This window comes from Pyrgilauda ruficollis, unplaced genomic scaffold (genome assembly GCF_017590135.1).
Source record: "Pyrgilauda ruficollis isolate IOZ18807 unplaced genomic scaffold, ASM1759013v1 scaffold131, whole genome shotgun sequence".
In the NCBI taxonomy this organism is placed as follows: domain Eukaryota; kingdom Metazoa; phylum Chordata; class Aves; order Passeriformes; family Passeridae; genus Pyrgilauda; species Pyrgilauda ruficollis.
In genome coordinates this window covers 380710-407911 of record NW_024511544.1, presented here as the reverse complement: position 1 = coordinate 407911, position 27202 = coordinate 380710, and the positions used below count along the sequence as shown (strand labels likewise).

The window sequence follows — 27202 nt, the reverse complement described above, 5'->3', positions numbered from 1 at the left end:
CAGAGAGTGCTGGGGCAAAGCATCTGAAGATTGCCCCAGCATAAGATATTTTTGGCTCTGCTGCTCCTTATTTACAAGGATAAGGTTTTCACAAGAGGAGGAGAGAATCCACCTTGGTTTATTTTCAAAAGACAGCCTTGAAAGAGAGGAATCTGTCAGGTGTGTCCTGGGGAGATGTCTCAGCACAGAACCTCCCAGATGGAAATAATGCCTCGAGTTTCACCCTCCCTGCCTCAGGACAGCTTTGGCTTTCCTGCAGTTCCAGAGCCAGCAGAGAGCCCCGTGTCTGTGAGCCTGCAGCAGCCCTGCTCAGAATCCAGGAGATGGCACGGAATCCACGCAAGGACTGACACGGGGGCATGCTGAAGTCATCAAACCCCAAGCTGGAATTATTAGTAAATAGATTATTACATACTAGCAACAAAACATTGCTATTCATTTCCATCCATTCCACTTTGTATGTGATAAGTGGGAAAAAATAACCTTTTTAAAAAAAATTCCTGTCTAGAATTTAGTGTGTGAACCTAGAATCAGTTGTTCCAAGTGACAAATACTTGCTGTATGAAAAGCAAAGGCTTTAGCTTGCTTTAGATTTCGCTTTTTTGGTATTTCTTTGGCCTCACTGTCGAATCAAATGGATGTCTCAGCAGTGATGTTCCAGCAGTTACTCAAGCCCTTGTGTCCCTGTCCCATTTCTGTGGAGGGCAGAAGAAAGCCTTGCATAATTTGCTGCTAATTCAAAGCTTCTGTCTCCATCAGAAATAGGTTTGGAGGTGAGGAATGTCTGAATAAATGAATGTGAATACCTGTGAGTATTTGATGTGTATCTCCAAAGTATTAAAAATACTCAGGTACAAGCAGGCATGTCCACACTCATTTCTGTGCAGTTGCTGAGAGATGGAACAAATCTCCTAACGCAGCACACTGGGCTCTGCTCTCAGCTCCAGCAGGAGACTTGTATGTTTGCATTCCTTTGGCCTGATGTCTTTGCTAATTACTGCTCAAGTAATTTACTTGTTTTGCTCATAGCATTGTTTTGGGTTTTTATTATCTTGCAAAAAGAAATTAAAAGAGACGTTTGTTCAAAAATAAGACCAAAGTGAACATCATAGTTCATTTAATCAGAGTTGACTTTTCTATTGAAGACGAATTATAAACTGATACATATCATCAACCTGATTACCACTGGTCAGTCTGAGAAATGAATGTGCAACAGCAAGAAAGTCCTTAACAAATGAAACATCTGACATAAACATTCCCCACCTTTATCATCAGACACCAAATGAGCCATACACGTATGGAAGTTTGTAAAAATTGCACAGCTACACTGGTGTGTCATGTTAAAGCTTCCCAGGGGAATCTCCTGATTCTTGTGCTGTGTCAGAGCACTGCTGAGCCCTGTGCAGGATGTTTCCGTCAGCCCAGAGTGAAATTTCCCCCGTGTGGCTCTGGAACGCTCCGTGCTCTGGACAGGGCTGGTAAGAGCTTCCCCTTGTACAGCCACCAACCCTCAGCAGCTGCATGCCCAAAATCCTGCCCTGCTGGCACATCTTCATGAGTGTCCTGCTGCTGAAGGTAGGTGCTTGCAACACCATTTCTAATTGTCCTGGCCCTGGAAGCACAAATTGCTCTGTAGGACGTGGAGGACAGGAATCAAAGGCTGGCTACAACAGGGGCGTGTTGCCAAAAGTAACATAGCCCTTTGATCACCTATCTCTGTTTATCCCAATGTTTGAGATGAACTTGAAAGACAACGGATAAATAGGCTGGAGCTGAAAGCCAGACAGCTTTTTTTCTTATTTTGCATTGCTTTTTGTACCAGAATCCAGTTAATGAGAGCTGCATTTCTCTTAGTGCAGGAATGCGGGCACATGGCTAAATTGGACTTTTGTCTCTGTGCTGCCTGCATGAACCTTTGAGTGATGCAGGTATTTATGACCTTGTAGGCACATGTTAATTAGCTGTGTTATCTGGGAATGGCAGAGCTGCAGAGCAGTAGGATGGATTCGGTGCCTGCTCTGGGTTCCTTGTCTCTGGAATCTGCCTTTGATGAGAGTGACGTGAGCAGGGCAGGAGCGAGGCTTTCTGTACAAACACACCACAGTGAGAGCAGCCTTCTCACCACAACTATAAAAAAAACCACTTGGGCTTTTTGATGAAGAAACAGAACAAAAATGATCTGTGAAGAGATAAAGGAAGGTTTGTGCATTTTTCAGCTACAGTCTGATAGCAGCCTCCTATCCTACCCTGTCACTACTCATTCCTTACTCAGGATTCCTTGCAGAAAATGAAATGTTGCTGTCACCCTCTATGTTATTACAATGAACAGCTGTAATCCTTCTGCTTGGGGAGAAACTAAGTATTGAGTGGAGTTCAGTGGCCACGAGAAATTGTCAATGCACAGCTTAATGTCACACTAAATCAGGTGATAAATCCTTTATGTAGCTCTCTATCAGGTGCAATTGCTCTGCTGAAGAAGAGTTTTCATTATATGTTCAGGCTGGGTTCTAAAAATGTTTGTCAGGAAAGAGCTATTTATGCTTTGTTATTTTTAAACTGTAATACCTAGCTCTGAAGAGATTTTGTTGTGGTTAGACTTTTTCAGAAAGTCAAAATAAACCAAATAAACCAGTTTGGTCAGGTTTCAAAAATAGAATACACGTGTAAATCAAAGTGCTGTATTTATTGTCTCTGCAGTAGGAATGACTGTTCAAATAGACACAAATTATAGCCTAGATTTTTAGTTTTTAAAAAATGTGTCCTCTTTTTGGAACTCAAATAATGCTTATTCAGACTGAGTTTTTATTCCCTGTGCAGATGGCACACATCAGTTCAGCATCTCCACATTAAATTTATAAAATATTATTCTAAAATTATTTTCATGCTTTGATATTCTCAGTATCCAGTGCTAGTCCAACAAACATGGTGCATTTGTCTTGTGCTCTTTGAAACTTCCTGTGTTCTGAAAGGAGATTTACACAGGCTCTCAGTCCTTCCCAAAATTATCTGGAATTTAAGTGCTATTCCTCCAACACATTTCCAGCTATGGGGAAAAACCAGTTATAGTCACCTGATAAAATAAATTTGTACCTGTCAGACACAACAGAGAGCACTTTGAAGCCACGTGCCTTTAGGGAGATTTTCTATTTGCTTTTTCCTCAGTTATCTGTGCAAACAAATGGGCACCGAGGTGTGGAGCAGCAGAGGACCCAGGGGACTGGAGGGTGATGGGGACAATTGTCTGTGAGCAGGACCTGCGCTTGGCAGCTCAGGTTTCAAAGCTCTGAGCAGAACTCCTGCACGTCACAGCTCCTTGTCACACCAGGAGAAAGTTAAATCTTGGGCAGAAGTGCTGCAGATGAGAATCCAAGATCCAGGAAAGGCACTGAGCTCAGCCTGTCTGGAGGAGAGTCTGAGAGAACTGGCTGGGATGGTGCAGAGCCTGGAGTTTTCCTAGAAGCAAATTGCATGGCACTGAAATGGGAGAGGCAGCAGTGCTGCCCTGCACAGAACCAGGCCAGAGACTCTGCACAGCTGCAGGGCCACAAGCTGCCTTGCAGTTTTTACTCTGCAGCAAGTAAACTGCTGCAGAGTTCCTTGAGAAGTCTAAGATCCTTCTGTGTAAAATTATCAGTGAGGAAGGGCTGATGCAACTTTATTTTTTCAGTAGGAGATTGTTGTTTACTGTTTATAGAGCTGCACTCTCAGAATAATTTAATTACTGCAAGGCTTAATGAAAAGCTGTTTCAATTTATACTCTGAAGTGCTCCCACACAAACTGGTATTGAAAATCTACATAACTGATATTTTCATCCAACACATTTATTCTTAATTTTATAGAAAGACACCCAAGAACCATATAAGTATGAACACCTAATAGATTATAGTAAGGAGGTTTTCATATGGAAGAGAGAGATTTGGCTCCCAAGATTTGGCTGAAAAGCTGCTGGATAGGGTGAGAAAGGCATGCACTGCAACCAGCCCAACAGCTACCACCTTTGGCTGGATATGAATAAAGTAAAAAACTGATGGTTTGTTCAGGACAAAGCAACAAAAATGATGGTTTTCATTTCAGCATAACAAGTTAACTGCACTGTTGACAGCTTCATAGATAAGGTGTCCTGTTGTTGTAAGGTAATTTATGTAATTTAAATTCTCGATGCATGAAAAACCTAAACTGAAAATTATATTTCCACTCCTTTGAACACTTTAGTGACACAGGGAAATAATAAAGCCTTTCAGCTGGATGATAAAATATAAATAGTTTATGCATCATCATACAAAAAAGAGATGCCTTATTTGGCTTTCTTTTAGGTTGCTAATGCTTGATTTGCTCAAGGCCACTTTCTTCATGGTCTCTGTATGCTGGACTTCTTTTGTATCTAACTTGACTTAAACTTTTTCCTAAGCAATGTTCTCTTAAAAAAAAAAAAAAAAAAAAAAAAAGGGGAAAAAACTCCCACAACAACAACAACAAAAAACTTATGGAGGATTAAGAGGATAATTTGTAGCATAATCAAACATTGCAGAAGGACAGTGCTTGGACTGTGGCTGGATAAAATGGCAAAGTTTGTCTGCAGCAACCCTTGGCTTGAGAAGGAAGGGAGGAAGATTTGATACACAAAATTCCATAATAAAGTGTGTATATGCATTTCTTTTTCCCAGCCAGCATTCCACTCCTAATTCTTGCTGCTCATTCTTCTGAGGCTTAGAGGTATTAAGGACACAGTTCAGGTGATGTGGTGGCACTTCAAACATTGATATTTTTGGAGGATCCCCAAGTAAAGACTGGGAGCACAGGAATATTGTACACAGCAAATGGAATCACCACAAATAAGGAAAGGTTCCACTTTTCCATGCTCCTTTCCAGCAGGCAGGGTGAAAACTCTTCTCAAAGATGGGGATGGATCACCCCTGCTGCGAGGGAGGCTTTGCCTGTGTGACAAACCCACAGGAGAAAGGGAATTAATCCCCAGGCAGGATAACGGAGCTCTCACAGCCTGAAGCCCAGGGGTTTTCATTCTCCTCTCATCGCTCCCCAGGCTGCTTTTGGTAGGGGTAGGAACCCTCCAGATGGTGACAGTGCAAGAGCTGATTGTATGCCTGCACAATGGAAGCCTGATACCTGGACATTCACACTTTAAACATCTCACCACAAAGACCAGATCAGCCTCGGGAAGAATGCTGATAATTTTCGGTTTATTTTGGAAAGTCTGTTCAGCTTTTGTTTCCCCTCTATTTCAACGCTGTAATGTTTCAGTTTCCCTGTTTGCTTTTCTGCTTCTTTCTTGCAATTATTGTCTTCCTTTGCATGTGCTGCATTGTTTAACTCTGAAATCTGGCTTGCTTTCCTCCAGATCTGTGTTTATTTGCTCCATGACTACACTCTTTCACTGTTCTGCTCTTTTAAAAGGAGTTTAAAACTTTAGGAAAGGTCTTTGGCAAAACCTCCTCTTCTTGAGGTGGTTTTTCCTCCTTTCCCACTTTCTTTTCAAGCTCCTCATGGTGCTTATATTTTATATGGCAGTATTCAAAGATCCTTTTGCATATTTTGCTAAAATCTGTACTACTCTACCATATTACATGGACATGCTGAGTCTAAAGCCATGTGAATATTTGTTGTACACAATGCTTTGAGTGTATCTTTGTATTTTTTTCCTCCTGGGCTAAGTTTTGCAGTCAGGTACATAGAACTCCTGTTCAAGTTGTATAAATAAACTGGATCAGTTCATCATGGGACTTCTTCAATTGAAATGTGACTTTAGGAAGTTACTCTGTAAGAATTTGAAAAGAATGATTTAGATTTTAAATTTTGCCCTCAGTGGATATCACCTCGGTCTGGATTTGGTTTTCTGGTAGGGCTGAGCCCATGGCAGTGGGGAAGAGGAAAGTTAGAGAGTAAGGTCTTTTCTTAATAGCTGGAATATCAGCGTGGTTTGTCTTGTGTAAAAGCTTAAATATTTATTTTAGCAATATCCTCTGAATTGAAGGCATTGTTACGCTGGAATCAGTGGTAACTTTCGGAACAGATGGGAATCACAGCATTTTAGGGACACGGAAACTTCTGTTTCAGCCCTCCAGAGCTCCTGGTTGCCGTCTCCATTCCAATCCCCTATGACTCGGTAACCACACCTCTTCCTGGGGGGCACCAGCACCTAAGGACTCTTCTGTTTTGGGTTTTTTTTTCTTATTTGGTGCAGGAGAGGCAAACCCAACAGTGCTTTTTCCTTGTCCTTGCTATGCCTCTCTGAGATTAACTGACTTTAGCTAAATTCAGATTTTGGTTTATATCAGAACTTTCTTCCGTAGAGAAATCCAAAATAAGGCTGAGAATTTTGCTGGAGGCTCTTTCTTAGAGTAACGCTTTTTTAATTAACAATGTAACTTACATGACTGCAAATGCAAACATGTAATGCTCTTTAAAAACAGTTCTAGGAGAAATGTTTTTCTCTGCAAGGGCTACCCTGAGAAGCTGTATTTTGGGGTGGTAATTTGTTTACTGTTTTGATGTGCCGTTTTGCACGTTCCAAAGCTAAAATAAGCGAGTTAAGAGCGAGCAGAGCCCTTTGGTATCCCTGCTTTTCCATGGAGGCTGTGCGGAGTCACACAGGGATTGCTGCCCGACAGCTGGTCCCTGTCTCCTCCAAGAAAAGAGCTTGCACGCTATTTCTTTTTATTTATTTTTTTATTTCTCCCCAGATACCTTCCCAGCAGCTCACACCCCACCCCTGAGCACGTACCGCCCCTTGGGAGCTGCTGCCTGCAGAGCCGGCTTTGCTGTGCGCAGGTAGGAGCGGGCTGCCTTAGCCCAGGTAGGGCTGCGCTGCCCGGGCACAGCTCAGGGCTCGCCGAAACCGGAGCCAGCGGTGCCGCCGTGCCCACACCGGGGCTGGTTCATTGACTAATTAATTGTCAAACTACCGAGGGCTCAGCCGAGGCAGGGCTGGCGCGGCCGGCAAGGGAGCTGAGGGCGGGGGGTGCCTGTGAGGCGGCTGCGCTGCGCTGCGCTGCTCTGAGGGGAGCCGGCTCTGCCGCCCCTCCGGCGCCCGCGCCAGCCCCCGGCGCGGCGGCAGCGCTCACGCCGCTCTCCCAGGCCGGGTCGCGGGCAGGGCTGGAGGCGCGGCGGCGGAATCCCCTCGGGATCGCCTCCCTCCCGCCGCCGGGCCCGCGGCGCCTCAGCCGCTCCCAAATGGCGGCGGGGCGGAGCGGCCGATCCACAGCTCGGCGCTCCCGCGCCAGGCGGGGAGGCGGGAGCGGCCGGGCAGGCGGGCGCAGAGACGGCGTCGAACGCCGAGCGGGCGATGGGCGGGGATAAATGTCTGCCTGGGCGCGGGGCCGCCATTTTCTCTGAGGCGCGGAACGAGCGGCGCCGGGCGGGACCGGGGCGCGGGGGACCCGCTGGGGGCCCGGGACACAGGTACGGGTGGCCGGGGAGCGCCAGGGACGAGCGGGAGGACCGTTCCCCGTCTTTCCTCTCTTTGCAGCGCTCCGTTCCGCGCTGGCGCCGCTCCGGGCTCGGCCCCGGGCGCGCTGACCCGGCCGCCGCCTCGGCCGCTCGGCCCCGGCGGACACTGGGGAAGGAGGAGGAGAACCGGGTGACTTCGGACCCGCGGAGCTTCGCGGCCGGGTTGCCCGGGCCGGGCCGGGGGGGATCGGTGCCGAGAGGGCCCGGGCGGGGCGAGAGTGCCCGAGGGTCGGCGGGAGCGGGGCTGGGTCGTGGCCGCCGCCTGTCAGCGCCAGCGCGGAGCCGCGCGGGTGGGCCCGCAGCGCCCGGGGCAGCATCCCGCAGCCCTGGGGCCGTGCCCTGTGCGGGGAGGGTGAACAGCGGGATGAGCATCCCGCACAGCTGGAGCTGTGCCCTGTGCAGGGAGGATGAGCCCTGGGATGAGCATCCCGCACAGCTGGAGCCGTGCCCTGCCCACAGCCGGGGCTGTGCCGGCCCGCTCTCCCCGGGTCCCTGCTGTGATGCTGTGGCTTTGTCCCTCCTGTGCTTCCAGCGGGGCTGCCTGACCGTCCTGTTAGTGTCATCTGGAGTTTGCTGAAGTGGGAATGGAAACGCCTTTAGGTGTATCAGCACAACTGAATTCTTTCTGCTCGGGCATTCTTTGGTCTGAATTGCTCGCTTGATTATTTTTGCAAGTTAAAATCCATTAGACATTTGCAGACAGGAGTAAGATTGCTCCGTGTCCCCAGTCCTTGTCAGCTGTTCAGCCCTGCCTGTAGCAGTGGTGCTCTGCAGGAGCAGCTCCAGCCCTCTCCTGTTTCTGCCTCTCTTTATCTCCAGCCTGATTGCACACACCAGTGACCTGCCTGTCCCACTGCTGTCACCTCACCTGTGACAGGCCAGATGACTTGTGGAGAATTGGTTTCCTTCTTAGCCTTGGAGTGACATCCAGAAATGCAGGGTCTGTAGCTGGGCCAGTGAGACTGCAGAACCAGTTGCAGTGGGATTGCTGCAGCATAGTTCGTGTTCCAGCTGCAGCTTGTAGGTGTGCAGAACCAGAAGGATCTGCAGTGGTGTAAAACTCAGTCTTTCCAAAACTGAAGCCAGCTTAAAATATCTGAGGATGTTTTTTATTTTAATGCTTCAGAGAAACTCAGCTGCAGCTATTGCCTGAAGGATCACTGCATTGTGCCAAACTGGAATGGGCATGCTTATTCTTCAGGATGTGTCTGCAGTGTTGGTGCAGAAGGAGAGACTGAGTTGATGAATGTGAGAGTTAATTCCAGGCAATTCTCTTAAATCTCTTCTGGGGACACCCACTCAGAATGGAAGTGGCTTTAGTTTGGTTTGTCTTAATGAGAATTTTCTGCAGGCAAACCCTGAGGCTGCAATTAATCATGAAAGATGTAGGGATCTCTGTGTGTGATCATGAAATGAATTGAAATGAATATGGTGACTGATTAATGTAGTAAGCAATTTAATCTTAGATTATTAAATCAGAAGTGAAGTAGCATCGTTGGGTTGGGGCAGTGATGCTTTCAGAGTCCTGGAACATGTTTTTCATATAGTTTGTTGCTATTAGTATTTTCAGGACTGGACAACTTATTGTGCAACATTGCTGATTAACCTGCTTTGAAGGAGAAGCTGGAAGTGGCAGAAAAAAAAGCCTATTTTTTTTCCCAAAGAAGAGCTAAACATTTTTTTTCTATTTTTTTTTTTCGGTTTAATTCCTTTTCCATTTTTTATTCTTAACCAACTGTGCATTCTGTTCAAATTACGTATGAAGTCACTGCTGTCTCAGAGCCTGAACTTACTATATCTTATTAAAAGAACTCATTTTCTAAACCACAAACATGACCCGTGGAAATCATTGGTCAGCACTTCTTGGTACGCTACATCAGCAGTAATTTCTTCTGGGACATCTCCTCCCCTCCTCCCTCCAGATTATTTATGTGGCTCTTTGTGCTGTTGGAAAACCAGGAGCTGAGAAGAAAACCACGTTTTCCTTGTTGGAAAACATTGAATTCAGAGCTGTTGGTTTCCAAGCTCCTGTAGGAGATGGGAACCAAAAGCTGTTAGGTGGAATTATTTTATATTTAGGAGCCTTCAGTCAAAATTCAGTGCAGGAGTTGAATTGATGCTGTGGGTACAGGTTGTTTAAATGGTTTTTATTTTGCTAATTAAGTTAGTGGAGCAAATGAACTTGGGCAGCTGGGTGCAGGCTGGTGTTTGGGTCTGTGTGCACGCAGCCTGTCCTCTCCTGTGCTGCCGAGCGGTGCCTTTGCCGCACCTCGGTCACACCTGCAGCTCCGCTCTGCTGCTTTCCTTGCGCAGCCCTGGCGCTGCGCTCCTCCCTTCCCGCGGTGTCACGGCGCTGCTCCTGCCTCCCGGGCTGCGGCTGGCCCGGGGGAGGGAGGCAGCGAGGGATTTCCGAGGCTTTGGGCTCCTCCTGGGGATGTGCTCCTGCTGGGATGCCCTGCCTGATGGAGAGCAGGGAATTCCCCCATGCCTTGGCTTCCTATTTCTGTATCCTGCGGGAATGTCCTGTTCTTTGTGCCTCTGCCTAACTTTAAAAATGAGAAATACCCTGGAATTGCTGCAGGAGAGGCAGGATAGTTGGTGCCACCAGTTGCCCAGGGCACGAGGATAATGGGATTTGTGCAGCTGCATTTCCAAAACTTTCATGGCAGTTCAGGAAACAAATGAGTGTTTGGCCACTGTGTGCAAATGAATGGTTGAACAGGATGATTATGTTGTAAGAAGTTAGTTCCTGGACCATCTTCTAAATTAGAATCACAGAAATCTAAAGAGTATGCAATGAAAAATATTATCTACAGTTCTATTTATAATAAAACCATTAAATTGCATAAGTTATTGATCTTTATTTGGGAAAGCAACAAAAGTCATCAAAACAAAATGAAAACTTGTGATTTACCAAGCACTGTGATTGAAGCATGATTTCAGTAAGTTTCACATAAATTAAATTTTTAAACAGACATGTTTACATCTACATTGTGCCAGTTTTGATTGACTTTGTGTAATTGCTTATGCAAAACCCTTTGATGTTTTCTAGTATGAAATATATCCACTGTGTATTGAATAAGGTTGTGGAAACATTTGGTCAGCTTTACAAATTAATTGAAAGAGGGGCTGATGTAACAGTAGGGACTTGGCTAAAAATTCTGAATTTATGACAAATTAACAAGGTATTTTCACAATGAGCATGCATTAGCTCATGGCTTTTGAGACAGCATGAAGTAGATACAATTTATTCTGTATGGGTAACCCATATTTAGTGATGTTCTTATTTTTTCTGGAAAGAAAGTCTCTTTTGGCCCAAGTTCTGTGAAGAATTCTCCGAGCTCTGCTGGCTCTTGCTGCGTGCACTGTTTTTTTGTAAACAATGCTTTTTGCTTTGAAAAGCAGCTGGCGCACGTTTATTCCTTTAGTGACTTGAATATTGTGTTTGTACTATAAATGTCATCTGTTTTACACAAAGTTGATTTTATTGCAGCAGTGTGTACTGACCTTTTACAGGTTAATAGAATATGGTCATTTGTGTACTGAAATGCTGCAGTGCACACAGCAGATGAGGATAAACAAAGTGCTGGTCTGGAGTCATTTGTAAATGAGAAAAGCATTTTCAAGAGCTAGGAATTAGAACTGATCATTAATAAATAGCACGTTTGTAAGTATCCTATTGTCAGGCTTTGAAGTGATGTAGTCCATGTGATTGAAATGAGAGATTTTAGCAGAACTGGGGGTTTGTGTGGCATTGCAGGGTTGGTGTGCAGGTGTGCCAGCTCTGCCCTGGATGCAGCAGCGCCGTTAAATCAGAGCTGTTCACTCGAGGCAGAAGCGCTGGAGAATTGCCCTGCAAACCCTGGGTGCAGGTGTGAGCGAGAAGGTGCCCGTGCTGTGTTGGCACGTTGGAGATGTGCCGGTGGGAGCCTGTGTCCGGCTCCTGCCCTCTGGGCCCGCCTCGGCTGCTGCAGTTTCCAGCCCAGCCTTAGCTCCGCTGCTGTACCTGGCGTGGCTGTGCCCTCGCAGTTGTGCGGAGCAGCTGCCAGCAGGGCGTTGATGATGGGGCATTCCGATGGGCAGACGTGGGATCGCTGCGGCACTGAGCCATTGGGGTATTTTTAGTTCAGAGAGGGAGCTTGCTTCCCCAACTCGCAGCTGGGTGTGGCGTGGGGTTAACTGCGTTAATTAAAGCTGCCTCAGAGGTTCAGGCGCTAAGAAATGGCTCTGGGCCCCCATTATAGTTTTCTGTTACGTAAATCTTTTCACTGTAGAACGAGCTGGAGTTCTGAAAGTGGGGATTTTTGGAACACTGAGCTGACATTACCCAAGAGGGAGGTGCAGGATAGTGCAGAACTAGAAGAAAGATATCTCTAATGCTTTTGTAGGTGAAAACATTTAAGGTATTATATTGAAATATTTTAACATACGGCAAATTTTCCTTTTTCTGTGATGTCTTTTAGTCTGCTTCCAGTATATGTCCCTGTCAGCCCTACCAGTAATTTCTGCTGGTTTTTGCATATTCCTCTTTCTTGTTCTCAGCCATTTAAGAGTGTTTGCTCAAAGTTTGGTCATACTTTCAGTATTTTATAGTGGTTTTTCAGTCTGTTAGCACACCACAAAAGGCACTGCTCTCTTTGCTCACTTGCTACCTGTGGCAGAGATAACTAAATTATCATTCTTTTTTCTTTATTCAGATTTTCTTTGTGTATAAGAAACATGAGATTTTATGTAAGAGTTTTTGGTGAAACTGAAGGAGTGTGGTGGGGAGGTGCAGATGCATGTTCTCCCTTTTGTTTGCATGGAATGGTTGCAGAAATGTAGGAACACAGAATCCTGCAAAGCAGAGCAGAGTAGGGAGGACCATTAGGCTGGAAGTGTTGCTGGGAAGAAAAAGTACTGGTTAATCATACTTTAATTTTTTTTAATTCCTAATTTATTGCTACACCAAAAATGCTATTTATATTGTTTCCAAATCATTACCGTAGAAAGTACACTATTAAAAGTTTATTGTAAAAGAGAAACTAAAGTGGATTTTAATTCCACTTAATGTGGAGGTAAGAGTGCCTGTAATTACCACTGCAGCTTTCACTTGGAAAGGTGTATTTTGATACATGGTAACTTGGGGTTGTTTAAACTTTACTTTAGAAAGTCTGTTCTAAAGTTTCTCTGAAAGTTGCTCATATTTGTGGCACAGGATGTGACTCCGTCTTCTCAGGCAAAAAGACCTTTTTTTTTTTTCAATTCCTGAAGTTCAGAACTTACCTAGTAATTGTTAATTGTAAGACTGCTGTTGGGTGAATATTTTTGTTATTTTGATGATTTCTGATAGCAGTTGAATTCTTTCAGGTCTAATCTATTGCATAACCCCTTTAAATACTTTTTTCAGTTCTTGTGTATTTGTGTTGTAATTTGATGTGTTTGGTTGGTTTTTTTTTTTTTTAGTGAAACTTGCATTATAAAATTCATGCATTAAAAGTATGGCAGAAGTGTCTAAATTCTCTTTACTCTTGATTTTGCATGAGGTTGATGCTTAGTTTTTAAAACAAACACACAGTGCTGGTGCCACTGTGTGCAAATAACAAACATCTCTGATCATTCCAGGGCTTGCAGGTTTAAGGAGAGGTAAATTTGTTGATGATCAGTCAGTTTTTCTTCAGTTGAGGCAGAAAAGTGTGAGAGCACCTGTGCCAGCTCAGTGACTCCCTGCTTTTCCCAGGCTTTCTTCTCCCTCTGCCTGCAGTACCTTTGGGAAGCTGTGTCCAATCAATCCCCGCGTGGAGGAGGAGCAGGCAGGAACCTGTTTGTGGTGCTGAGATGGGAGGGTGCAGCTTTCCCTGCTGCCTAATTAGAAAGCTAAGCACTTTTGGTCACCTGCAAGTCAAGCTGCTGGCTATGGAGCAGAGTCTCTTCTGGTAAAACAGCATTTCTGCCTTTGTTTGATCACTGGGCTCACAGCTGGAATGCTCAGGTTGGGGTGGTTGTTATCTTTGTGTGGAAACGTGGCAAAAACCCATGGAGAGTTCAGCGCTGGGGAGGGGTTGTTCCAGGCTGCTTGGCCTGCAGAAATGGGATAAAAGGAGTTCTGTAGGGGATGGGTCATGTGGCTGCCACAGAATGGAGTAAATTAAGGAGCTTCCAGCGTGCTGCAGCCAAAAGGAGCAACAAAGTGTGCAAGACTCTAGTTTTATGCTGACATTTGACAAGAAATACACCAAATTCTGAGTGACATCATCCCTGTGGAGCAGGTCGAAAGCTGACACAGGCAGTAACAGTGCTGCAGCAGAGCCTTGGGCTCCCAGTGATGCAGGGGATTGATTTCAGCTCAGAAACAGGGCAGAGCTTACTCTTGGATTTCTCCAGCCTTTTAAGTTGCCTGTGTAACTCGCTCACTGGCAATGGTGAGGTTATAAAAAGAGAGCCAGCTGATGTTGCAATGTAAGCACTGCCCCTGTAGTGGAAAGACTGTCCTTTGGCATGCTCCCTGCTGCTATTTTTACCTATTCCAGTAAGATCTGCCCTTGTGATGTTGAATTACAGGACAGTACCTGGAATAATTTTGTGTTACAAAGTGCTGTATGTGCTGAAGAAAATGTTCAATAAAATTGGGCAGATTGACACAGAGACTGTCTTACACTGAAAAACATTTTTTCTTTTGTCAGCACAAATGATACTGTAGCTGTGACTACAAGAGATTCTTTCAGTTTTGCTTGGGTATTTTCTGTCTGGCAGAGTCTTTCTTTTTTTAAATTTTGGGTTCCTTTGTATATTGATTATTTTGTCTTTCTCAATTTCTCATGTGCAGACTTTAAATAGGCAGTGTGAGTTTTAAAGATGGGGATTAACAGTGTAGCCCAGGAATCAGTGGAGTATGAGGTTTTTGTCTTAATTTCTAAAAGGCAATGTTGATGTTGACTAACTTTTATTTTGGATTTCTGCACACTATAGGAAATAAATATTTTTTCTGGGAGTAAATAAACAACACTTCCAGTTACAAAATGCTGTATCTATACAAATATTTGTGGTGGAAACATGAGCAAACAGCAAGAATGCCCTGACAGTGAGACAGGAGGGTTCAGTGGCACAGGTATCACGTAGAGACGTGTGGCTGCTGAAACGTCTGACATTTGTGATTACCTTACCTCATATACAAGGTGTATTTTCTAAAACCATCAATCCATAATTCAGAAGTGATTGACAGCACTGAAACCCAAACCTCGAGCTTTTGTACTGGGTCCTCGTGCATTTAGGAGTAGGTTTGGGGCAGAATCTTTCCAAGTCTGGGGTTTGACACTGAAGTGTGATGAGTGATGTATTTGTGTGTGTGTGTTCAGCATTCCCCTCACAGGCCCCTGCTGGTCTTGCTCCTTCTCCTGCTCCTCAGAGCACCTCAGGTGGAAATTGTGCAGGCAGGAAACTTCCTCCAGGACACAGGGATTATCTTCTCCCTCTGCTCTGCCATTGCCTTATGTGAACAGTTCTGGTCAGGTTTAATTCAGTCTCACATCTGCAGTAAAGCTGGGCTTTTGGCAACTCTTATTCCTTAAACCCTTGTGTTTGCCAGTTCTGCTAGCAGATGTTCTTACTGATTTTTTTTGTCGTGTGTCTCTTTCTCTGTAAAGAAAACTAAGTAATTTTTCCTGCCTTACAACTATTGCTTTGGTGGCAGATAGAAATACTGCACCTGCTTCTTCAGCCCATAGCACTTGTTTTATGCTGTGCTGTCTCTTCTTGATTTATGCAGGAGATTTCTTTTTCTTGCTGATTTTACTGTAAAAATGCTTTGGGTTTTCATTCTGTAAATGAAATTTCCCCATCAGTTTTCTCTCCTTTCTTTCCTTTTTTTGTAGCATTATCCATCTTAGTGACTCATTGCTGTCTCTTGTATTTGGTTGTAACTAAAGATCTCGCCTTTTCCTCTGGTGAGAAAATCAAAATTCCTTCCTTCTCCCCAGTCTCCCTGCTTATCTTTTTCCATGATGGAAGGCATATTTATAGTATTTACAGTGCCACATTCCTTAATGTTTGTTGGAGACAGGTGTGCTAGGTGTAAGCAGGGTAAATCCACAGTTCAGACTGTCAGTAGATTTTACTTTTAAAATCACTGAAAATGGCTCAAGGTAGAAGTCCCAAAGCATTCATCTGGTTTCTTGTTAATCTTTGAGAGTTTGCTGTCTTGGTAAAATCGTTGCAGCTTCTTTTTATTTATCAGTTTTAGGTTTTTCCCCATCTACTCTGTCCAGAAAAGGGAATACCTCTAACCAGAAGAGAGCTGGCAATATAAGATCTCTTCTTGATTTTTTTCTTGCATTTTTTAGAAAGACATGAGGAAGCTGAGACTTCTTGGTCTGGAGAAGAGAAAGCTTTGTGGGGGATGGTCCTATCAAGTTTTCTTCAGCTTCCCTAGGAGTTCTTCTTCTTACAGTTGGTGCTTTTATGCAGATACAGAGAGCCTTCAGAGGCTTGGCTGCTTATTACTGTTTGTTTGTTTTGTCTCCGAGCTTTGTCAACATTTGTGAGTCAGCAAGGTGTTTGTCTGAGTGGGGAACTGACGTGTGAGAAGGGACTATTCAACTCCTATTTAATTTTTACTTCAGTGAGTTTTTAGCTGTAAAAGATTTTTTTCTGATGTTCTGGAATAAGAATGAAATGCTTTTGAGCTGGGTAACGTTTGGTTGTCGTGGACTCTGTGTCTCCTACACTGAAATGCTGCATGAAATAATGGAAGGCTGGAAGACCCTGAAGACTCTGAAAGTAGATGATAATGTATCACTGCTGTAATTTTTTTGTTGTTTATTTCATATGTAGTGCATGTAGATGTTTGCCTATTAAAATGTAAATATCTTCTGTTTTTTTGTCTTCCGCAGATGATGTGCTTCATCCTTTTGTCATAGGACTTCATTTGCTGAAAGGAAAACTAAAGGTATAAATAACTTTCTCTTGTTATCTTTCCCTTCCTCCTTCTCCTGCCCCATTCTTTCTCTGGAGATTTTTGGACCTTCCCTTCAGGAAGGGAAACTCAGCTCAGCCCCTCTCTGCTTGTATTCTTGCAGTGCTGCTAAAATCCACTTTTTGTTTTTTGCAAAATGCCACAAAATCAATCTGGAACGACAGTTGTTACAGGATTTGCTTTATCAGAAGTGTGTATTTAACTTAAGCTCTTACTTGAGTCAGTCTCCCTGGATATTTACTTTGCAGGGGAAAAACCCTTCCTCAGTTTAAACCTTCAGCTCTTGATATTTGCCTGTCTTCTCCAAACAGCATTTGCCTTTCCACACAACTGCAAGTCTGTTGGGAATAATCCAGACCTAATGTAAATCTGTCTGTGACATTATCTTCAAACTCTATCTCTGAAACAAAAAGGCTGGTATGGCACTTTGTTAAGTAAATAAAAACCCACCCAAACCAGAACTGTAATTTCATGGGTGTATTTAATAAGATAATGTTAAAATGGAGCATAATTTCTTTTAGAGGCTCTTGGGACAGTAGGTGTTTGACATAGTCTTAAGTATTTTTTGTTGTATACAGTTTTAAATTTTTAAATACAGTCTGTTTTTATTTGCCATTTTATTCAGGTTTCTTGGCAAATACAGGTGCATACAAACCATGAAAATAAAGTTGTTACAGCTGTCCAGGAAGGATATATCCAGCTATTCCCAGGTGCCTCTTGTTATAAAACACAAGGGAAAATCCTTTGTTCATCTCCTCCAGAAGATCTCTCAAGGCCCTCGGTGTCTGTGTCCCTGTGCCCTGCCCTCTGCCCGTCTGGACGATGTTTCCAAGCTCTTGGAATCCCATTATTGACCTCCACGTGGCACTGCAGGCCTGGCACAGAGCCCACGTTTCATCACATCCATTTATTGGCTGCAAGCTGCCCTGGGTGCAGGCAGGGAGCACCTGGGCAGGCTGGGCCAGTGCATCCTGTTGGATGTACAGATCATTCAGCATTGCCTGGTGCTTTGCAGTGCTGATCAACAGCACCATGCAGGCTCTCTGCACAGTGAGATGTGAGCACAGCTCCCAGCAGCTTCTTTAATAATCCTCAGGCTGTTCCTTCTCTCCAGGCTCTCAATCTGGGGTGTTCTCAGTGCTGCTGTGTTTCCTACATGTGGCCGAGGGAGGACAGAGCCAGGCATTCTTTGTGCTGAGGTTCTCAGTCACTTTTTTGTTTAATCCTTGAGAACTCGTGTGGGAAGGGCATTTGGTGGATTGCTGACATTTGAGTAACTTTTTTTCATCCTTGCTGTAAAGTGGATGAGTTCCAGGCAACTGCAAACACAGTTTGGGGCTTTCAGACTGGGAACAATTGGCATGAGCAAGTGCAGAATGCAAATAGGCACATGGCTGGAAAGGTATGTGCACTTGATTGAGAGATTTGGGGGAGAAAAAAGACTTGCCCAGTGTTTTGACCATGTAAAGAAAGACAAAACACTTGTAGTCCCACTTCTGTCTGCAGTCCAAGGCCCACGTTAAAGAGATCTCTCTGTAAATCTCCCTTTGGAGGATTCTCCTGACAGAATTTAACATTATGGCACAGAAAGAAGTGTGAGTGACAGGACTGTCACGTAATGTGATCTTGATACAATCAGCTATAAAAAGCAGTGTTCAGTGCTTTTTGTTTCTAGTGATGAGTTTGAGTTTACTGAATTAAAAAAGGAGCACAACTTAAATATCACTTCAGCTTTAATAGTCTTCATCATGTTAAGAGCACATTAAATTAAAAATTATTAAATATTATACTAGAAAGAAAAGTGGAAATTTATTCCATGACAGAGTTCTGGTGCTTTCTAAGCAAAACTTGTACAAAATCTATGAGCACTTTCCTTGTTTGCTTTTTCCTTTCCTACTGTTTCAATAGCAATTCCATAAACTTCTTTGTGAATCTATCTACATAAACTCTGCAGCTGTACTTAAATCCAGTTTAGAAACACTAACTGATTAGAAACACCTGCTGCATTTTACTTTTCACCTGGGATTGGTTTTTTGCTTTGGGAAAGGCAAAGCTTTGGATTCTGTATCCCTCCTTTAGATACAGGGTGTTCATTGCTGCTGTTTCTCTAATATAGGAATTGTGGCTTTGTAGGGAAACTCAGAGATCCACATTTGAATTTCATTGACATATCATGTGGAAAAAAATGTGTGACTGACATGGAATGCTCTGTGTGGAAAGGACAAACCAAACAGATCTTCCTGGGATCTGTCTGGGAAAAGTAGCCCCAAGCTGTTACAGCCAACAGGGAGCAGGCACAGGGTGGCCAAAGGTGCAGATTGTTTTGGTGACAAATTCCTGCTAAGCAGAGCCCAAAGTACAGCCTGCTGCAGCCAGGGAGTCTGACTCGGTTTGTGCTTACTAGCCAGTGTTTTTATCTGACAGCAGCTTTTAAATACAAAAAGATATTAATCTTGAATGAATAATAAATGAATAAGTCTGAAAGCAGATTGAGAGTTGTGTTGCTTATGTCCTCCTTACTGTAAGGCCCACTTGTTAGAAAACCAATGTTGTTTTTCTCCTGAAGGCTGAAGTAGTGACTAAAACCAGATTACTTATGATAAATAAAGAAAAAGAGCAGAGAGGATACTTCCAAGATCAGAACAGCAGAGGCAGAAATTCTGTGTGTTTGTGTTGGTTTTTGTTCTGTTTGTTTTTTTACCCTGAACACTGACATTTCCTTCTGTTAATTTTTAATTTTTGTCAGTTGTCTAATGGAGGAATTTGTTTTTTGGCATTGATCTCTTAAAATGAAGCACACATGAAGGGAAAGCACCAGCCTTGTAGATGTGAGAGGGATCTGCCTGGGTTGTTAGGCTGATCCCAACTCATGCCCTGCATTCATATTTCCATAGATCACAGCTTTATTTATTAATATAGGAATGGGTCCATATTTATCCTATACTGCTCTGAAAAGCTACTTTTAAAAAATGCTGCTATAGATCACAACAGAGATTTGTCTGGTTTGAATTTCTGTTTTTCGCCTGCAGATAGTTGGTCACCCAAGCAATACTGGATTAATTAATTGCTGTGTGGGAGAAGAAAAGGCTACAGTTAAATGGATCATTGATCTTTTTGTGTCAGAGATGAAAACTTTGCTTCTGACCAGCTTTTCAAGCTTCTATTTACTGACAAAAGTGTGAAGTTTGTAATGGATTCTGGACTTTGTTCTGTGCTGTTCTGTGTTTGTAGGTGTATTCCATGAAACATGAAATTCCATGAATTAGTGTGGATAAAAATGGCAGTGCCTGTGTGCTGGAAGGGGGAACTGTTTTGATGTGTTTTTAAAAGCTTTGGGTGTTTGTTCCAGAAAAAAAGCAAGGACAAAGTACCTAAACTTTGGAGTGAGCATTCAGCTTTGTAACATGTGAACTTTCAGCCTCGTTCAGTGCCAGTTTGGGCATTTCTTAGGGAGGGAGACTGAAACTTTTAACAGTTCAGACCAGCAATTTGTCCTGCTCATGGGAAAAGTCAGAGTAGCTTCCAATACCTTTTGAGCTGGAATGAATGACATGAATGTATTGATTGTATATGAGTGACTGATCTCCAGGAATTTGTTCCTGTCAGATGTGCACATTCCAGAGCTGTTCCCTGCTTTTGGTTTAATGCTTGTTCCAGTGATTCATTAGCAGAATCTGTAATGTGTGCAAAAAGCACTAATGAAAAGTGCAGCCTTGGTCACAGTGTGCAGAACTCCCGGGGGACTTGCAGCAGTAAATGACATTATTTTTCTGCTTAGGCTGAACATTTAATATGAAACCAATCAGTATCAGTTTCCCAGCAGTCCTGGATGTAGAAGGGGACTGATGTACTTTAATATCTTAAAATATTCTTCGAATGCTGCTGTTGCAGTTTGTCAGTTAGAGAAAGACTGTTTGAAGTCATTTTCATGAAAGTGATGAGATGCAGGAAGAAAAGATTTAAAGAAAATTCTTAGAAATATACGTGAAAACATCCAGCTGACAGTGGATTATTTGGGCATGGTATAACATAAATCCAGTATCTGGTAACGATTATGTTTCAGAAATATGCTTGTAATTAATTTAAAGAGAGAAAAGCAATTTTTTTCTGGAAGAGACAAACCTAAGAAGAATATAGTTATGAAGGCATCATTGTAAAATCTTTCCTCCTTTATTTTAAATTAAATTTATCTTTAGAACAGTTTCATACATCTTTTCACTGGAGTGAATTGGTGTGGATGTTGGGGATGCTGAGTGTAGTGTGTAAAAATGCCTTTAATGGATTACTGCTTGGAACAAAATACCCAAGGTGAATAAAACTGCTGCCAGGGCCCAGGTTACAGGACCCTGCAGGGTGGGCTGTGCTCTGCACATGAATTACCTGTTCAGGTGGACTCAGACCTGTGGCCAGAGGTGTTCTCCCTGCTTTGTGTTCTGCTGTTGTGCCCATTCAGGGTTCTGAGTGAGGCAGACGTGGTGTGTGGATGTGCAGGGTTAGGCTGTGTCATTAAATGTTACAGATGTCAGCCCTAAGCTGGTCACTTTGGTGCCATGTTAATGCTCTTCTCTCCTACCTGTGCATGCAGTGAGCTGCTGCAGTTCCAAGGGGATGGTTTTGTATAGATTTATACAAGATAAATATTATTTATGGATTTATACAAAGTTGATATTTGAAGCCAGCTTTCTTTGCACTGGAGGGCAGGAGAAAAGTGTAAGTAATTTAGAAATCACCTCCTAAGTAGCAGCTTTTCTGACTGTTCTTCCATGTTAAAAATCTGGAATAAGGCTTGAGAAGTGAACCTGGCTGCCCATGCTCTGCCAGAATTTGTGTGTTTTCAACCAGACTGTTCATGGCCCGGGTGAAGAGGTGTTTGTGGGGCCTTGGAACCTCTGGCACCCTCAGAGGGCTGGCTCTGAATAGCTGCAAGAGTCAGCAGCAGGACAGTTTGGGTTTCTTCAACAAGCTCCAGCTTTCCAGCTGCCAGCCCTTGTACAGTGGATGCCAGAGCAGGTTTAGCAACTTTCCAGCAGGGATTCCCTGTCTCTCCCCAGGAGACTGTGAAGATCTGTTAAACTTCCCTTTCTTCTCCCCTGCCCCTCCACCCTCAGGCCACTTGGCAGGTTTTTGCCAGCTCCAGGCCAGGTGTGACCTCTGTTCTCATCTTCTGCCTTCGTGCTGTCTCCTCCTGAGTGCCCGAGCAGCGCCCAGAGCCCTGAGGTTCGGGAGGAGAGCTGAGGATGCTGTGTGTGGTACATCCATTTCCTAGGGAAAGAACTCAACACCTGTGAGCAAATCCAGCCTGCCAGGGACTGAATCCTCAGCCAAAAGAGATGGCAAAACCCCAGGGATGGCAAGAGAGAGCAGGGCACTGCTGGGAGGGAGGACTGTGCCAGACATGGCCAGTTCTGAGACTGTCCAGCACTTCCTGAGGCAAAGATCCTGGGAGAGAAGGATGCAAATGCCTAATTAAAGATAGAACTGACATTTGGAACTACAGAAGGCTGAGAGCAGTTGCTGTCTGTGTTTTTCTGTGTGTGCAACAACCTTAAAATACATTGCTGTGATCTTCCCTGGTAGGCTGAGCCTCAGTGTGCAGGGTTTGGGGGAGAGAACACCCTCAGAGCAGGGAAGTCACTTTTTGGGTACGAAGCTTATCTTTTGTCAAAATGCAAGTTTGAATTCTTTGTCATTTCCTGCTTTCTCTGGAATTTTCCAAGGAAATGTTGACAGCATATAAAAAAAAAAATATGAGGGCTGTAATGTTGGGGTGTTGTCAACTTCTGTCAGCAGGGACAAGGAGGTTTTGATGGCTGTCCTGCTATTCCTTAGCTCAGCTCAGCAGAAAAATCAAGTTGAGCTCCTCGTTTTGTTTAGTCTCATCTGTTACCTGGAAGGGGGAAACAAAGGATTTTCCCATAGGGGATAAGTTAAGAGAAGCTCTCTGGGTTTCATCATTCCCCTCTTATCTAAGTTTATCTCAGTTTTTATTGCTGCCATCTCAGTAGTTACTCTTTCAGCCATGTGCATTATGTGGGTGTTGTAACTGAACATAACTTGTTTTTCACCTTTCTGGTGCCTAGGAATTGTGAGGTGTTGTAGATGCTTATGTGTGGTGAACTTGGTAGTATTCCTCAATTTTATCTCTCGTTTTTCAGAATGTCTCAGTGTCCTCCTATTCCTTATTCCCTTTTTGCATCAAATATAAAACTCTTGTCATTTATGTGCCATGGATTTAAAAATAAAAAAAAATCAAGTATCTCAATCCTGTTAGATGGCATGGAGTTTAAATCTTACTGACATTTAAACATTTTGAACCTTTGGACAACTGGACCTGCAGAGCTGATGGATTGAGGAGTGCCAGGGATTGGCAGGAGGGGAGGTGAGGCTGTGTTGGCAGTGTGTGCCTTGTCAGTGAAGGAGATATTCAGGAACTCAAAGTTCCCTTTGAGGCTGAGGGTTCTGCTGCTCTGGGCTTTGCATGTGGTGGTAATGACTTCACCTAAACCAAACCTTTCTCTGGAACTTTGTTGTTACATTTCCTTTCTGGCTGCTGGTCAGATCTGGCTTGAGGTCTGGACCAAAGGTACTTGTAAATCTACTGTGGCTTTTCAGAGCTGTGAAGGAAAACACTCTGAAATTCAGCTTATTCTTCTGGGCACCCCAGAATGGACAATTAACATTAGTAGAGGTCTTTTTTATCCAAGAATTTCATTGTTTTAACTCTTCAACTGAAACAAACACTGTTGGCTTTTCTCTGACATAAACATGAGGAAATGTATTGGAGGGTTCGAATAATTTGCAACAGAGGAGGTGCAGGACCACACATGAAATGAGACTTGAGCAGCTGCTGACAGGTGTTCAGTCAGTGTTGGGTGTTCTGAATCAGGTTGTTTGATTTCAGTACTGGCTTTGGTTTTGCCTAATTTTGAAGAGGATGCTTGAGTATAATTTGGAGTTCAAGGTGCGTTGCAGTTGGGATAGCTGTGGAAAAAATCCAGTGATACCTTTATTTTTGTGTGTGCAGAAATGTGTGCTGGTTTGGAAGTGTGCAGGGGAGGGGGTTGTTGGTGTCCTTGCACTGGAAGATGTTTGTAAAATCATAAATGATTTGGGTTGGAAGGGACCTCAAAGCTCATCCAGGGACACCTTCCACTGTCCCAGGCTGCTCCAAGCTCCAATGACCCACCTGGCCTTGGGCACTGCCAGGGATTCAGGGGCAGCCACAGCTGCTCTGGGCACCTGTGCCAGGGCCTGCCCACCCTCACAGGAGAGGGATATTTCCCAATATCCCATCTAAACCTACTCCTTGTCAGTTTGAAGCCATTCCCTGTATCCTGTTAATTGTAAATAATCCCTCTCCATTTTCTTGTTGGCTCCCTTCAGGTACTGGAAGGTTTCAGCTGGGTCACCCTGGAGCCTTCTCTTTGCCAGGCTGAACAATCCCAGTTGTCCCAGGTTTATTTGTGCTGAAATATAACTGAGCATGGTGGGTGTGAGGGTTGAGAAATTTTTTTTGCTGTTTCACACAATGTAAACTGTATTAGTATAAAAAAAACCCACAGATAACTAAAGCCTCAAAATCGGTGATAAAAATAGATTGCTTAATTAATTCTTTTTATTGTAACTCCTGTTGAGTCTCTTTTCTTAATAGTCTGGGCTAATGCTTGTGTGGCATATCTGGTTTTCAGGACTGCTGTGCTGGCCTCCTACAGAGCTCTTTATTCTGGTGACCAGGGAGGGTCAGGCTGGAGCTCAGGGGGAGGTTCTACCCCAGAGGCTGCTGGGCGCTGCCCAGGGAATGGGCACAGCCCCGAGGCTGGCAGAGCTCCAGGAACACTCCCAGGGGTGCCCAGGGTGGGATTGTTGGGGTGTCTGTGCAGGGCTGGGCTGGGTGATTGTGTGGGTCCCTTCCAGTCCAGGCTATTCTCTGATTCTATAGTCTGACCACCTTCCCTCAGGCACTAATTATGTAGATTACCCTGCTGGGGAAGTGCTCTGTGCCCCTGAGGTGCCGTGGGAGGAGTTACACATCTATTCCTGCTCTGATTGTGTGTGGAAAGTGAAATGCTTTCAGGAGCCATGCTGGTTGTGCAGCTGTGGCTGAGCTCTACCCTGCACATGTGGCTTGATCACCTCACAAGGCAGGGCAGCTTCAGATGCTTCCAGGAAAGGCTGAGGTTTGTTGTGTGAGGAGGAGACAGCAGTCCCCAGAGGGAAGGCCGTGGCCATTTCCCTGACTCTCCCAATCTTCCTTAGGCCGCACCAATGGAGCACATCCAGGGAGCTTGGAAGACCATCAGCAATGGGTTTGGGCTGAAGGATTCTGTCTTTGATGGCCCCAACTGCATCTCCCCCACCATCGTGCAGCAGTTTGGGTACCAGCGCCGGGCGTCCGATGACGGTAAAATCTCGGATACGTCCAAAACCAGCAACACCATCCGCGTCTTCCTGCCCAACAAGCAGCGCACTGTGGTGAGTCTGTGCTGCCTGCAGCTCACAAATGCTGTCCTGCTCCTACTGCTGCCACTGGGGTGTGGATCTGGCACCAGAAATGCCCTCCTTCAAAAGGGTCTTGCTTGGATTGAGTGATGGTCAGCAGTTGGTTGGTTTTAGAGGATGTGTTTTATTTTAAACATGTGCTGTATCTGTATTTTGAGAAGCTCTATTGCTCTGCCTCAATGCTGTGAATTTTCTAAAAAACATGAGCATATTCCACATGAAAAGTCATTGTTGGCTGACCTAAACAATGATGCCTCTGTGACACTCCTGTCATTTTCCTTGCTTGGATGTCCACAGTGAAGTGTGGGGGTTAAAGCTGAAGTGAAACTTGTTGAGGGAACACTTCTGTTCAGTTTCTTGGAGCTTAGTGTACCTAATAATAGTCTTACCCAAAGTTTCCTGAAATCTAAATTAAGCCTTTTTCTGTACTTGAGGTAGCTCCATTTGACTGCATTTATATTCCTTCTGTAGGCTGCCTACTTGTGTAAAATCCTGTTTTGTAGAAACTCAGTCATTGTAAGAAACTGGGAAGTTATAAAATGGCTTCAGAATGTCCTTTGCAAGAGTGCATTTTGTGCAGTTCTCATGGAATTTCTTAAAATGAGAAAACGGTCTTCCACTCTTGGAAAGCTTGAAGAAATCGTGCAGCAGTGTGAAAATGTTGTGTTCGTTTTTCCCTTGGTGGCAGGTGAACGTGCGGAATGGGATGACCTTGCACGACTGTCTCATGAAGGCACTGAAGGTCAGGGGTCTGCAGCCAGAGTGCTGCGCTGTTTTTCGACTTCTTGCTGAACCGAAAGGGTAAGAGTGAAACTTCCTCCCAGAGAATGTAAAAATCTTGGGTTTGGAATAGCCCAAGTAATGTTTTCTTCCCCTCTGGCTAATTTCTTTTAAAGCAGTTTGGTTGTGAACACTTTGTGTTGCTTTCTTTGCTGTTTTCTAGGATAACTGTGTCAGCTTCCTGTGTATTGGCAATTTCATTTTTGTTTTAAAGCTAAATATTGAAAAGAATTAAAATGGAGGGGTTCACTCGAGTGCTTACAGCCCCTTATTGAGGGTTTTGTCATGCTCTAGATGAAGTGATGCCTCCCTTCATCTTTGAGGTGCATTTCTGAGCTGCCTTTGTAGTTGGTAAATTCAGTGTCAGTGGTTCTTAGCCCACTTCCGTGAACAGTTCTATGTGCTTGGTTTTAAGGCTCTGCATTCCTCTACAGCTTCCCAATGTTTGGATTTCAGTCTCACTTCAGATATTCCTTATTTATTTGTGGGACTGGGGATGCTGCTATTAAATACCAATTGATTGTTTTACAAGCTGAGGGAGTGAAGGTATCTCATGGAGTTAATGCACTTAACTTCACACCTCCTCAGGCTTGGCCTTAAAGCCTCCTGCAGCCTCAGGCAGTTGTGGGGTTACATCTCCGAGCAGCTGAGGCCACTCTGGGGTCACCAGTCCCTGCCCAAGCACCTGATAATGGCTTTTGTGTCACTGAGGGTGTCACTCATAATTTCTATTACATTTATAAGGGTATTTCTGTGACTCCATTAAGGCTTCCAGGTCAGCTTTATGTCAAATATTTTATAAAGAAATAACATGTCAAAAATGAGCAGAAGAAGAGGTGACTTGCAATATATTCTGATTTTTTGAGTGAAAGACACTGAGATCTATCTAGCTCGCTCTAAGAGGTTAGCCATGCTTTTTTTGTGTATTTGTTTTCAGTTTACTCAAGAAAACTCACCAGACATAATTGTTGATGAGGCCAGACATCCCCAAAGTGAGTCTGTTGTCCCCATTTTCTGTTCCAGAAAGAAAGTGCGTTTGGATTGGAACACAGATGCTGCCTCCCTGATTGGAGAGGAGCTGCGAGTGGACTTCCTCGACCATGTCCCACTCACCACACACAATTTTGTAAGCTTTTCCTGCTCTGTATTCTGCTGGGAATTTTATCTGTTGAACCACAGATTTGGCCAAAGGATGTTTTGGGCATTAGACAGCTTTTGGCATTCTGGACACAGGGATTTTCAGAAGTTGTGGTTGATTCCTTCACCCCTGTTCCCCACAAATTGCATTCCCTAAATATCAATTTGTAGTGAAATGCCAGAATTGTGTTTATTACCCTGGTGATCCCCCCATGTCACAGACTGGCAAAGCTCACATTGTGCATCTTCTTTACAGGTCTGATGAGGGCCATTTTTATTTTACATAAATACCTGTGTCTGTAACTGTTGTGGTAAGATACCCATGTCTTTAAAATCCAGAAAAGGGAGAAAATTTACATTTGCAGTCTCTA

At 44.1% G+C, this 27202-nt stretch overlaps 1 protein-coding gene across 5 annotated transcripts in view; it reads left to right on the top strand.

Annotated features, from left to right (window-relative positions):
• The window catches only part of RAF1 (Raf-1 proto-oncogene, serine/threonine kinase), a 62898-nt gene that overhangs the window by 17929 nt on the left and 17767 nt on the right, over positions 1–27202 (top strand). For 4 of the 5 annotated variants that reach the window (XM_041459131.1, XM_041459130.1, XM_041459129.1 and 1 more), the window contains exons 1-5: positions 7271–7417; positions 16333–16388; positions 24672–24887; positions 25603–25715; positions 26718–26820. In XM_041459131.1, coding sequence (XP_041315065.1) covers positions 24681–24887; positions 25603–25715; positions 26718–26820 — 423 coding nt within the window. In that variant the 5' untranslated portion in view covers positions 7271–7417; positions 16333–16388; positions 24672–24680. Of the gene's footprint in view, positions 1–7270; positions 7418–16332; positions 16389–24671; positions 24888–25602; positions 25716–26717; positions 26821–27202 lie in introns of those variants that run through there. The other variant, XM_041459128.1, reaches the window with a different exon arrangement.